This window comes from Crinia signifera, chromosome 5, assembly GCF_055691185.1.
Source record: "Crinia signifera chromosome 5, ASM5569118v1, whole genome shotgun sequence".
Classification (NCBI taxonomy): domain Eukaryota; kingdom Metazoa; phylum Chordata; class Amphibia; order Anura; family Myobatrachidae; genus Crinia; species Crinia signifera.
In genome coordinates this window covers 202,729,578-202,744,750 of record NC_139221.1, presented here as the reverse complement: position 1 = coordinate 202,744,750, position 15,173 = coordinate 202,729,578, and the positions used below count along the sequence as shown (strand labels likewise).

Here is a 15,173-nt window from a genome sequence, read left to right as displayed (position 1 = left end):
GCATGTGCAGAGGTCACTCTGCGCATGTGCAGGCGGTTTCGCCGTACGTATTCTTTAGACGCCGCACAGGGGGCGGAGAGGGGCGTGAAGGGCTACTTAGCCTCATTACCCTATGCATACGCCCCGCGTTTCATGGGCGTTCCCATGCAAACGCAGGGCGTATGCATGGTAATGAAGCCGTGACGCATGTGTAGGGGGCGGGCATCTGACATCGCCGGATGTCAGCTGCCCGCCCCCATACATGATTTCATACGGACAAGTGTCCGTGTGGTCTAGGGTGGCGGGCGCTGGTGGAGCGTGCGGCCCTGCATTCGATGTTCGGCGACCATCGAATGCAGGGGCTGCTCCCAAGATGGAGGAGGCGTATCCCCGTCCACTTTCATGCGGACCGCCACATATCCGCGTACGGACGGAGGTGGCGATCCGTATGGAAGGCGGGGATTCGCCTGCACGGTCCTGGCCGCATATTCTGATCTGGCCGCACAGATCAGAATAAGGGCCCTTATGAGGCTGGACAACGTTATGATCATTGAAGAAAAAAATTATTAAATCATTATTGCTGGCTTTATAGTTAATAAATTATGCAGAAGTAATATGGCAAAAGAGATACCCAAGAGACACAACTTTAGAAAATAGTGGATCTATATAATTAAAGTCTCCATTTTCAGGGGAAAATATAGTCTTTATTAACATTTAACAACAATCATGCACACTCGCTGTCCACCGACAATGCCCATCATCTAAGGTAAACTTGCAAGTATCTATCTATCTATCTATCTATCTATCTATCTATCTATCTATCTATCTATCTATCTAGAATGAAGACCCAAGGTCTGAAACAGCAGTTGATGCAATTGCAAATAATTCTTGAGCCACAGCTACAACTACATCTTACACACACTAGCTATTGACAGAAATCCGTTGCTGTGTGTTGTAATACCATTGTTCGCAATGGAAAAAATACACCAGCCCTATGGAGACACAGATTCTCCATCTGTACATAACTGGCCATCTAGGTCAATGGAACTGTATCTGCAGATGCAGTAGCAAACCATGACACTCCAGCATCTGGCTTGCCACCTTCCTGCAACCACCAAAATTGTATCCCTCTTTAGGCAATTTCCATCTGTAACTTTGAACGGAAACCATCAAAACACATGCGCAGTGTGACTTGGATGCACGGGTAGACTGAAAACCATCGGCTGCTTATGTCTCTGGGTATATATATATATAATGACGAGGTGACGCTCACTTAGGTAGGTATCACCTGGGTGCTTGGAGACATTAGTATATACATAGGCAAACTAATCAGCTCTTTCGGATTTCAGTATCACTTATATGCGGATGATACTCAAATCTATCTATCAACCCCAGAGTTGTCACCAGTGGTTTTGGGCCGAGTCTCTGAATGTCTCTCTGCCATCTTATTTTGGATGTCTTCTCGCCAACTCAAACTCAATATTTCCAAAACTGAATTACTTATATTCCCGCCAACTAAGAACAGTTACCATCCTGATATCTCCATCACTGTTGACAACTCGACAATCTACCCTACCCCACAAGCTCGTTGCTTAGGGGTCACCCTCGACTCTGACCTGTCCTTTGTTCCCCACATTCAATCTGTCTCCAAATCATGTTACATCTAAAAAACATATCCAAAATACGACCGTATCTCACACAAGACACTACTAAATCTCTTATCCATGCACTCATTATATCCCGCATTGATTATTGCAATAGTCTCCTAACTGGTCTTCCCAAGAACAGACTCTCACCACTGCAATCCATTTTAAATGCTGCTGCTAGGCTGATCTTCCTTGCAAGACGCTCATCGTCTGCTGATCCACTCTGCCAGTCCCTCCATTGGTTGCCTGTATATTACCGTATTCAATATAAAACACTTCTACTTGCATATAAAGCTATTAACCATACTGCACCAGCATATATCTCTGCACTTATCACAAAATATCTCCCATCTCGACCACTCCGCTCTGCACAAGATTTGCGTCTCTCATCTGAGCGGATCACTAGCTCCCATTCACTATTACAGGACTTTCATCGTGCTGCTCCCATCCTATGGAATGCCTTTCCATGCACAATTAGACTCTCCGCTAGCCTCTAAACTTTCAAGCGTTCCCTGAAAACTCACCTCTTCAGGCAAGCCTATCATATTTAAGTTCTACACGCATAACCCTCTGAGGCACTTATGTATTATATAGCTTCCCTTCTGGACTTGTAACTTGTTGGGACTGCTATGCTATTACTGATGCCTGTCCTTGTGTTTCCCTCCTATATACCTAATAGATTGTAAGCTTGCAGCAGGGCCCTCTAACCTCCAAGTCTGTCTGTTACCCAGTTTGTTTTATCACTGTCTACTATTGTAAAGCGCAACGGAATCTGCTGCGCTATATAAAAAACTGCAAATAAAATAAATAAATAAATAAATTAGTAATTGTATAGCAACAGTTCCTCAGCAAGGACAAGACCAGCACACCACCAATTCAAAAAATATCAAAGAAGTGTATTGAAAAAGATATATACAATTAGCCACATTTTGTTCAATATCCACAGGGCAATCATATAATACAAATTATGGAAAAAGTAGTTATCAACCCCTTAGAGAGCTGCATGCCAACAGCTTATCCCCCGTTCTGACCTGACAGCTGTTTTGGAGTGCTAATTCCTTCATTAAGGGCTCACAAAGAACTAAATCAACAGGACCAAACTAGAGATAGAGTGCCTGCCAAACTTACTACAATTGTCTACATCTGTCCCAGTTTTAATGCAGTGGCCATTGCTCAATGCCAGGGGTGTCTGAGCAAGCCCATGTGTGCCCAGGAAACACCTCTCACTACAAAATGTCCTATACTTCCGCATCCATACAGTGGTGAAACGCAGAACTTGGCCAGTGGAACGCACCTGTCACTTCTGGTCTCCTCATGCCGCCAATACACAGTGCGGAATCACCCAAGTAAGGCCCAAACTTCAAGGGGCAGGTTTTGCCAAAGCACACGTACACTGTCGGTGGAACGGATCGGCCATGTCCGTGCATGGCAACCACTAGCCAAATCTACACCTTTTTTGGGGACTTGTATGCAGATGCATTGTCATAATGGAGAAGGGCACCTTAAGTTTGAGTTATTAGATTTCACCCGGAATTGGCTTCCAGCCCTTGACGTAACCATTGGTTGGCGTACTAGTCTCCAGTGATTATGCAGTGCTGCACGAGTGTTACAGAAGCTAATTTACCAGTCTTGGCCACAAAAATAGCCACCATCTGCTTGGACATGCTGTGCTTATGTTAGGACATCTGTGGTGACACACCTCCAACTGGGGTCCATTAGGCCAACTATTGTTTGGTTTTGTAGTCAAAACAGATCTCTCAGACAGAGTTTGAGCAACCTCCATCAAACCTGGCCAGCAAGTTGCAGCACCAAGACACCCAAGCCTCCTCCTGCTCGGATGACTGCTGGGACATGCTTTTCATGTAGTATCAAGTGGATGGGTCCTTATGTGATGATTATCTCCTTCTCTAACTGTGTCACTGACACCATGGCAAAAACCTCAACTGTGGCCCATACAGAAGCAATGCTGCCCTCGCTGATGGCAGACACAGGTCTTGTCTTCCATTCATGAAATCCTGCAACCCTCTCAAACACAGTGTTTCAGGACAATGCATCCTCTTGGAAATCAGCTTGCAGTCAGTCAAAACTCTCTTGCTGTGCAGACCACTCTTGTAGTCGTAAAAGATCATAGTTCTCCAGTGGCCTCTGTTGAGCTCCATAAGGAGTTCATGAAGGAAGTGAACATGCTGACTTGTATGATATGCAGTGATGCTTTCATACAATTCTGTGCCTTGACATTTCACAAGAACTTTAGTTTTAGATTTAAGAGGTTATAGATCACAAACAGACAGATTGTGACTACTCTACCCATGTAGTTCACATTTGGAAACTTATTGCACACAATTTGTATTTTTTGAAGAATGTCCAGTGATTCAGGAGGTACAGGAATAATATTGCATATAGGATCTGATTTGAGTCAGTTGTTAATGTGCAGATAAAGCGACTATGGAATGACTGCTCATGCTTATGGATCATAGCCCTCATGCTTGAGTCAAAATAACAAAAGAAATAGTGAATTAAACTAATTGTAATTCCCTCGCAACTTGACTTACTGGAAGCAGGTGTTTAGAGGTGGAAACCTGCTGGGGTTTTTTTTGTATCCGAAAACATGCCCAGGTGTTTTAAGGGAGGGTGTATGACTTCAGCTGCCTTGATCAACCTGTCTCTGTCACAGAGTTAAGAAGGGTCAAACTTAGTCAAAATTGCACAGACTGGAAAAATAATTTGAAGGTTTGGGAATTGCATATGAATTTGCAGCTGAATAGCGAATAGTGATATTTCGTCTCTGGCTATGTAGTTGCAGCGAACGAGTTTGAATCAGGCCCATAGTTTGTATTTTATGGTGACTGTTCAGTGAAGCTGGTGTCTGGCAATGACGCCGTGTGTTGCACTGAATGGAGTGTGACAGCACAAAACAGTAGCACTGTGCAATGTCAGAAAACATTAAAAATGGATTGTAGCCCTAAAGGCTCAAATTCATATACAACACCAATCTGTCCTCACATCTCTTCACTGCACATCAATCAACTACATTAGTCACATTTTGTTTGCAATTAGCTGTGATATTTGTATATTAATGTGTCCATGTGTCTGCTTCTGTTCTCAAAACCAAGATGAGTAAAAACTAAAAGTAGTATCATTTGTTTTCTGCATTGTAAATAGCTGTGTAGAGCTGTACATCTAGTACAGTACTGAATACACCGTTATACATTGTCTAGTCATGTTTGGCTGAAGAGGTTAAATGTGAGATTTCTTGTGATGTGTAATTAAACAGTAGCCGGTAGCCAGCTCTAATTCATTCCTGAGTTAAACGGATTGTGTATGTCCAGGCTGTATAAAACTCATGCATAGCTAAGTCTCATTGTTCCAACTGTGCATTAAAGATTTAAATCTTTAACTTGGAAGTTTTGCTTTGTGCTCAATAACTGTCAGGTGTTATGGTCCAATTCCCAGCAGTCACTTCAATAAACAAAAGAAAAATGCATAGTACTTGGTATATGTGTGTATGACTCACTGCTGACAAATGACTTATGGAAATTGGACCAGGCATTATGATAGCTGTCATGAAAGTTTCAAAAAGAATAATTGCACAAATCAGAACCTGCCATTTAACCTAAGGATATGAAAAACTAGTATATAACTTCAGCTATATGAGAGAGTGAAGATCTTATATATTGTGACATAGACCAAGCAAAATACTGTAGCTATGGTTGGTAGACAACTCCACTGTTTGAAATGAGAGTCTCCTATTTATATATAGTTATAGGTTCTTCCTTTGCAAACAATGGGCCTCATTCAGACCTGAGCGCTGCTGTGCGAATTTGAACTTCGACCGATTATCGCAAGGCCGTCCTGTGATGAAAGTCTGCTATTTCTAGCCAACAGTATCAAACCTTCCTTTTCAAGGAAAAGTTGTAGAAAAAGTTGTTGCAAATCAACTGGAAATCCACCTGATAATGATATGTATGATCCATTCCATTCAAGATTCAGGAGAAGACATAGCACTGAAACAGCCCTGGTATATGTGCTAAACTATCTTGCGATGACAAGAGACAGAGGTGACTGTTCAATCTTAATCCTTCTAGATCTCTCTGCAGCATTTGATACCATGGGATTCTGTTTGAGCGCCTCATAAATTTCTGTGGACTGGATGGCACAGTACTAAGCTGGTTCAAATCATTTAACGCTGGCAGGTCACCGATTGCGTAATCTGGAGTATACTCATCTTCATCCGTGCCACTGTCATGTGTCCCATGCTTTATTCAGTGTACATGCTGCCACTGGGGGGAATAATTATGCCCCATTGTCTTCCACTGTTATGCAGATGATGCACAACTGTACTTGTCCTTTGGTCCAGGCACTGAAAACCCAATAGCAACCCTAAATGGCTGTCTAGCTGAGCTCCAGAAATGGATGAGTGCCGGTTGGCTGAGACTGAATCTTGATAAAACAGAGGTCCTTTTGATAGAACCTCAACATCAAAGGACAAGACTGCAGCATAGCCACCCAATTGGATTGACACTTACAGAGGGGTACAGAATGAAAAAACTCTGATCATATGCGAAATCTTGGCATGCTACTGGATGATGGCTTGACACTTAAACATCAGATATCAGCCACAATCAAATTCCCATTCTTCCATACAGTATGAGGAATATAGTCAGAATCAAACACTTAATTCCCTCTGAAGATCTGCCAAAAGTCATACATGCATTTGTATCATCTCATTTGGATTACTGCAATGCCCTCTACCTTGGTCTCCCAGCAAAACTGCACCAATTACAGCTTGTATAAAACACAGCTGCCAGGCTGTTAACCAACCAGCCCCATTCTAGCCACATAACTCCCATTCTCTACTCCCTTCACTGGCTGACCATAAAATGGCGAGTCATTTTCAAGATCAACTTACTGAGTTTCAAAGCCCTATATGACCAAGGTACAAGGTACCTGAAGTAGCTTCTGATTCCATACTGTTCCATCCAATCTGTAGATTGGACTTTTGACAGTACCTAGGATCTTCTGTAATTCATCTGGGGGTCGAGCTTTAAGCCATGCAGCTCTGAATTTATAGAACTTGCTTTCCCGCACAGTTCAAGAGACGCCCACTCTAGAATGCTTCAAAAGCAGACTCAAGGCTTTCCTGTTTACTGAAGCATTTCCTTCATTCCCTTAAGTATTGTTTATGAAAAGCTTTTCTGTACGTCATTGTTTCTGTACTTTAATACATTCATTCTGTGTGTTAAGCGCCTTTCTTATTGGAGAAAGAGCACTATAGAAATAAAATTATTATTATTACTAACCCACTGTTACCTGCACCTGTACTAACAGATTGTTATCAAAGCATGGAAGTACACTTATAGTAGCTCTGGGAGAATCCAAGATGCTGTCCGAGACCCCCAAAGGCAGCATCCGTTTGAGAGGGGGACCCTTGGATACTGATCTGCCGAAAGGGTTTCTATTCCTGGACTGGTTATTATACCTCTACCCTCCTTATAAGGTGTGGTATCATGAAAAATACTAACATTGGATAATCTGTTTATTTATCCCACTGGCTAAATTGGAGATTATAAATACTAACAAGACTACCTACTAACCTACTAAATGCAGTACAACTGCAAATTAACTAATTACTACCCACGAGAATACGGATAGGTCCATGCAGATGTAATTAAATTATTATACTTTGTACCAGCCAGTGCATGTGTATTTAATTTTATTTGCATTATATTTAATATTACAATTATGATTGATTTTATTTTAGTTGCATTATTGGCAATTTTAAAACTGCTTCTAGTGCTATTTATGTTTTTTTGTCTTTTGTTTATTGGGAGTGAGTAGTCCCATCTAGGCAGCAGCTGAAGCAGTATTATTCCTTCAGTGCAAATCCCCATTGAATAATATTCCCAACGTGTGCAGTCTGTGCATAGCTCAGGACCTACTCTACCTGTGCGATAGAAACATGCCGGAAACGCTTGGGCACGCCTGCCTTTATACTGGCACTCCCACGGCCGGGTGACAAGATTAAAAAGGGTGCCGGATTTTATTTCAGGATGGAATCGCACATGCATACTGAGAGCTGTACGCATGCACAGTGGATCAGGTCTGAATAACCCATTCGTCATTTTGTGAGCATTTGTTACTGCATTGAGCAATCTACAAGAAATAAAGTTACTATTTCATAGAATCCAATAATGCAAAATTTACCTTTAAAACAGCAATGACAGCAGGAGGATAACTGAGTCCAACCATGTTTGACGTTCTTCTGTACATTCTATTAAGGTAAAGAATTACAATTATTACATATTTTTGCTTGAATCAGAAAACTATTTAAATGGAGGTTAGGGTATCTTTGGAATATAAAATAAATATTAGACAATATATGTAAGATTCCTGCAAATATAGTGAGTTGTGCTGTCATTGCATATTATTAGTAATTCATTTGTGGTGTATCAAAAATGCAACCCTAATATAAATGATCTACAATATAATCATGAATGCCGCAAAATCATCATGCACAGAGGGAGCAGGAGAGCACACAAATATCTCTGGAATGGATGTACCATAATATGGGTGGGGGGGGGGGGGGGGGGGGGGAGTGGCAGCCTGTTTTCACTGTACAGCAGAACACCCTTGTGCAAAGTTGGGAGTTTAAATGGCTGAGTAATCTGACAGTGAGTCAATGCAGTCCACAAGGGGGAGGGAGGATAGAAAGAAATGGATCTGATCACATAAACCCCTTCACAGTGGCAAAAGATGGGCAGTGCAATTGAGAGGGGGGGGGGGTACAGATTACCTGGGCCTGATAGGGGGCACAGGTCCATTACTGGCCCGCTCACCCAGGCCTTACCCATACCTCCCAACATGACCCTCTCCAGGACAGACTGAATGCTCTGTTTCAGGACATCCCTCTTAATTTATGGTTAGCATCACCTGGGTTGAAACACCTTTTTATCATTTAACCTGTCTGATACAGGTGATGGCAATCCTAAATAAGGAAGGAAGCCCAGAAACAGAGCATTGTGTCCCTCCTGGAGTGGGTCATGTTGGGAGGTATGAATTAGTAGCCTCCAGGAAAAAAAGGGGTCAGTGACCGCACAGATCGCGCTTGACTGTGATCCACAAAGGCTCCCTCCATAGAGTACATATAGTTCTTTAATTACAGTACATGTCAATAACACAATTTGTAACCAAGCTGTCATCTGCTGTCTGACATCTCTGCTATTCTGGTTTCCCTGCCAGTCCCCGAGTCTTTGCCTAGCAGTACACATGTACAGTAGCTCAGTCACTGCAATCATGGTCTGTGTGGCGCAAATAGTAGTTCCATCTGCAGAATCCTGTCTTCTTGCTTCTTCACTCACACTCGTTACGCCAAAACAATGTCCTTCCAAAATATACACTGTACTGTACATACCTTCATCCATACAATACAATGTTCTCTATACTGATTTTTCTAACACATTGTTGCCATAATTTTTTGATATACAGTATGTATTCTAGGAAGCTTATGTCATATCTTTGCCTTATTATGTATATATGCAAAATGTGCTGTCAATGTTGATATATGGCTATCCACAATCACTTCCAGTTCAATCACATACCATGACTAGTCTTCCACACATTACAATCAGTTAGCAGTTAGCACTCTTAGGAGTTCATATAGTTGCTGCTGCCATGGCATTTCAATGCTGGTAACAGCACACAAACTCACACCACTCGCGACACAAGTTCTGATCGAAATTGGTTCAATGTTGCTTGCTGCCCTATGGGGCTGTGAGCACTTTGTTGCGAGTTTGGGCTGCTGTGAAGTGTAGCTGTTGCTGCGCTGACTCCCAGATGTGAGAAAATCAAGCACAATTGGATAGATCCCAGAGTGCCTGCCATGCAAAGCGCTTTAAATACTGTATACTGAGATGAAAGTACCTGATCTTTGAAATTCTAGTTTGAGCAGCAAAATCAAATTGTACCACTGCAGATTTCATAATTCCTTCTGAAATATTTTTTCTTGATATTTTATTCTTTTCATCATAAGAATTGTTGCCAGAAATGCAAGCTGTACTATCTAATAAATTTATAGTACTCATTAAAATGCGATGAACAGACTTGTACTTTTCCTATGGGTGCTGGATGGCTGACAGACAGTCGGGATTCCAACAGTCATTACACCGATGTCGGAATCCCAACTGTTAAAACCACGACACTCGGGGTCCCGACAGCCACCGGCTATTCTCCCTCGTGGGGGTCTGCAACCCCCATAGAGGGAGAAAAGAATGGGCCTGCAGCGTGTCGAGCGCAGAGAGCCTGCAAGGGGCTTCATTGTGCTCCTCCTGTTCTCTGAGTCCGGGCAGTCGGAATCCCGACATAGGGCTACTGACTGTCGGGATCCCAACTGTCGGTGTGGTATACCACACCCCTTTTTCTTTATCCTATATAATAAAATACCATGGTTGCGCCTCATCTCTATGGAAGGGAATGGCATCTGACAGAGCACTTCAAAAGTTCATGCGCTCACAGATACCAGTGTGGACATTTCTGTTATGTTGTTCCATCATTTTGACAGGCTGGTAACTAGTTTATTAATAAAATGGCTGATCATGTCGCTGATTTACATTATATTATGAAGTTTATTGGTTTGGGTATAATCAATAGTGGCAGCCAGGACAAATAGTTATCACCTGTCTAAGAACAAGGGGCATAAGATGGGTACACACTGATTCTCGGCCCATCATGGCTATGTCTACCAGATTTCATAAGATTGACACACTTGTCAATTTGGCAGACATCACAATTTGGTGGACATTTGCCTGCCCAGTTGCGGCTGCCAAAAGGTTTTGACCTCATTGTAGGTTTAAAATTCTCTGAGTTGTATGCAATATGATTGGGCTTGTAGGAGTTCAAGGATTCGGACTGTTGCAATAATAATATTAATCATTCCTCTCCATTCCTGACATTTCTCAGTTATGAGGCAAGTGTTTCATTCTTTGATCTTCCCATGTCATTCCACTATTTCTCACACATCTGTCACATAAGGGTAAATGTATGAAGATTGGAGAAGTAGTTTCTATCCCCATAAAAATGTTATGCAATGGCCCTCATACATTAGTGGCGCGACTACCATTTTCTTTCGTCAACTCTTTCAAAGCTGTAATGGCTATACTATTTATTTACTATTGTTTCTACCAGGGGTTCCCAATCTTTTTCTAATCACGGCACCCTAGAGAATTTTTCCAAGGCACCCCATGGCCCCCAAAAATATATAAATAATTAAGTAGATTGTGTTTATATGTGCTTCTTAGGTTCAGTTATGTGGTAAAGGGCAGGTTTGGTTCTGATTGTACACATTTTATGATTGTCAGCCACCAGCACTGGTTTTGTCCAGAAATAATTGATCATAAATAATTTGAATTGGTCCTGGACGACCAACCCGAGGCACCTCTGCGAGTGTCCCGAGGCACCCCAGGGAGCCTAGGCGCACAGTTTGGGAACCACTGGTTTATACTGTTGTAATTCTGTTAGCAGATCAGTTCATGTTCTTTTAGACGTAGATTACTAGATCTTATGCAATATATTTTTTAATGAAGGCTTTAACCTTTTGTTCATATCCCACAAAACAGTCTTTCCATAAATATAATAAGGAGTATATGAATCTACTAGTTCTAGTTACTATAGTAGATGCAAAAGTGTACTGCTTTGTTTTCATGTCCATTTCTAGGATTTTCTGTTCATCTCTCTAGGCAATGATCAGATTGCTAAATCAATTGGCTGCATACAAACTAAGCAGGAAACATAATCTAACTTGAAGAGATGAATTAACCATTTCAGAAAGTAGAATTCTCCCTTATACAACATTCCATACATGTTTATGTAATTGTTAGTTAGTGTAATTGTTAGTTAAACTTAAACAAGGTGTTCCTAATATCCCCCATCTGTACCTGCAGACAGGACGACCTTGGCTACAATCTTATGTTATGTTTTTTGCTGGAATCTGGCTGTCCTGGTATTGATTAATGTAGCTGCAAGCAATCTACTTTATGTTTCTGCTCTATGGCTTGTCCCAAGTGCACTGTGGCGAGTTTATTTATATTCTTATTTCTTACCCACTGGGGGTGACCAATGCTCATCCTCTATACAGTTTTTTTTTTTTTACTACCACCTCTTGTCTGGTTTTAAAGGCAGCTACAGCGCACCACCCCTACCTCCTGTCTGTAGGTCTCACCATCTCCCATGATTGGCAGGAGCAGGACCTGCTTCATCCTCACAAGGCTGTAGAAATGGATATCTTATTGTGAGGTACTTAATGGAAACTACATTTACAGAAACACTGAACATACATTTACGTACACCGGACGATATAATAGGAATAGATCCACTGAGCACACATCTGTAGGGGATGGACTTTAAGTATGCCTAACATTAGATTAAGGGGATGGACTTTAAGTATGCCTAACATTAGATTAAGGGGATGGACTTTAAGTATGCCTAACATTAGATTAAGATTTATTAGATAGATGCAGCCTTACTGTCAGTCTGGAGTAATACAGAGATAAATATCTGCAGTCACACTGAGATGGGGTCGCTGTCGTTCTGGAAGTTGGATATGAAAGTACTTTTATGAAATTTTATGTTTATGAATTGCAGTAGAAATTATGGCACAATCGTTCTTTTCGAGATTACTCTAGGATTATTGCTTATTAATGGATATGGATTTCCTAGCATACACAGAGAAAAGTTTATAGCTATAGAGTCATAGACTCGTAAATTTCAGCCGTATGAAACAGAATGCTAGGAGTGCAAGGTTTAACTAGCATTAAAACTTAAATGATGGAAGTTCAAAATACAGTGCGAAAAAGAAGTAACTTTTCCGTGAAACGTTTTAAAACTTTATATCCTAACCTTCATAAAGTATAAGTAAAAACCTGTCTGTTCCAGTACACTTATAATTCTTACTGCTGTCACAAAATTGGTTCAGTCAGATTCATATACAGTGTTCCAGAGCAAATATAGTGATAAATAATTTGAGTATTCTCTGTACTACTATATGAAACAAATTGTACATTATAGAGAAAAAGAAATTAATAACAAATGTTTTACTTATTCTTGTTCTTAGAAGTCTATAGCCTATATGCTAACTAATGCTAGACAGACATTTTATCTAAAGCTATATGCAGAGACCCTGCACCCCTTCCAAACATGGCCACCGCCTTTAAGGAGACAGATGCTAGAGGTCCTCCAGAACATGTAGTGTCTGTCAGGGAAGCACAGAAAGCTCAGCACTGCCCGTAAGGGAGGATTCGAGGAGCGTTCACATGCTGTGCACCTGCAATCCCCTGGCAACGAGCATGTAACCCCCGCTGGCCAGGAACATGCAGTGAGGTAAATGGCTGAGGAGTCCCTGGCAAGTACTAGAGCCAGATTTACACACAATATATGAGCAGCATTATACACATGTGCAGCAGTATATACTGCTGGAGATTCACTGAGATGTGAAGAAAAAGTAGCCAGGTGAGGCACTGCCTCACCTGCCATAGCCTTTTTACTCCAGAGTTTTGATTATAAAAATGATTAGAATAATAAAAATAAGATTTTATAAATGTATTATTTGTATTTTTTTTTACATACTTTATAAACGGAAAACTCTGGCGTATACGTTAGTTTGACAGGAAAGGCTTTGCCTCACCCCACTGCACGCCACTGGCAACAAGGATTGTACAGGAAGAGTTAAAACTGCGATAAAAGTATGTCAGGCATGTAGCAATTAAAATAAATCCTACATTTAATATAAATAATGCAGCATACATAAATGAATACACACAAAATTATAATAAAAGGTTAAGAATGAGTTGCAGGTAAGCACTTTATATAAACCTATGATTGGGAATGATGAATGGTTAAGCAAATAGTCACTAGTACTGGGGAGGGCCGTGTTGTTTCTTAGGGCTAGATGGAGTCCAGTAGATGGCATCTAGAGGAGCTGTTTCCACTTAGCTGGACTCCATCTAGTCCTAGGAAACATCACGAACCTCCCCAGTACTGGTGGATCTAAAAGGGTGACTATTCGCTTAATAATTCATCATTCCCAATCATAGGTTTATATGAAGTGCTTACCTGCAACTCATTCTTAACCTTTTTATTATAATGTTATGTATATTTATTTATGTATGCCGTATTCATTATATTAAATGTACGATTTATTTTAATTGCCACATGCCTGACATACGTTTAGCGCAGTTCTTATTGGGAATGACTTCCCATTTTTCCAAAACTGCTGCTTGGTATTAGCACACTCCTATCAAAGTGCCTTTTTTTATGATATCTTTATATCTACCCAGCTGGCAACAACGAGCATGAAACATGGCAAAAAGTGTGAAACGCCAGGCAAGGAGAAGTAATCCCTAGTAACGAGCAAGTAACCCCTGTCAATGAGCATGTAACTCCTGGCAAGATGTATGTAGTCATGTGGGGGGGGGGCATGTCACACATGAGGGGGGGTTAGCAATTAAAATTGGGGTTTTGGGGGCTTTTTACATCGGAATCAATGTAAAATTGGGTCTCAGGGACCATTTCACATTGATTCCAATTTAAAAATCTCGTCAATCGCATCTTATGCCGCACAAACACATAAGATGCATGCAATGCTTGCGATTTCGGCCCGACACATACAATCTAGATCGTGGGCGCCATGCTAGGAAACAAGTACCAATCATGCATATCCTGCAGTGTGCCCTGTACCAAGATTACATGCATCCATGGGTCACACTCTATATCTTCTTCTTGGTGGTGCTCAAAGTCCAATCAGAAGGTATAGGAGTGTTTAATATATCAAAAAGTACTTTCATATGACATTAAATAATCTCTTACCTTTCAACAAATATCCCAGCCTGCACTGCATGGACAATGCTTCTAAACCGTGGTTTTTCCTCTGTTCTTCTTAACATCATCCCCATTTGTCGCGTAAAGGTGGAGGCAAGCCAGTCCCGCACTTCGGAAGGTACCGAGTCTGACTGAATGTCACTGAGTTCATCTTCTGTATCCAGTAAACGTCTGGAGAAGACAACACATAGTTATACAAGTGAACTGACACACTCTATTCTTATGTAGGACACAGTTGTATTATACTATACAAAATGAATAATACAGTATATTTTAAGGTCAACTTTATTGCAAACTTGAGCATCATAAACAAATTTACATTTATTGATGTATAAGAATGCTCAAATACATTTACAGTAGTACGATGAATAGAAACATACTGTAGTAGACACCTCTGTAAAATCTTTTGATTATGGCCTTCTTCCCTCCTGCTCTCACATCCCTCTCCCCATGCAAATCCCTATTCCCCGACAGAAACCTCTTAAAACTCCTCACCCTCACACATAAGGCCCTCTCTGACTCCACGGCTCCCTACATCTTCCACCTAATTTCCCTACATACTCCTTCCCACCCTCTCTGGCCACCCAATGTCCTTCGCCTCTGCTCTACCCTGGTCACTGCATCATATCCAAAAGTGTACCCTTCCATATAACCTAGTACCAAGGTTGGTCTCCGTACCTG

General features: G+C 41.3%; 1 protein-coding gene across 5 annotated transcripts in view; it reads right to left on the bottom strand.

The window, feature by feature from the left end:
* Positions 1–15,173, bottom strand: part of PDE1C (phosphodiesterase 1C) — a 790,350-nt gene that overhangs the window by 198,686 nt on the left and 576,491 nt on the right. For all 5 annotated transcript variants that reach the window (XM_083188441.1, XM_083188444.1, XM_083188443.1 and 2 more), the window contains 2 exons: positions 14,481–14,663; positions 7,830–7,896 (listed from right to left, as the gene is read on the bottom strand). In XM_083188441.1, the coding sequence (XP_083044567.1) occupies positions 7,830–7,896; positions 14,481–14,663 (250 nt within the window). The remainder of the gene's footprint in view (positions 1–7,829; positions 7,897–14,480; positions 14,664–15,173) is intronic.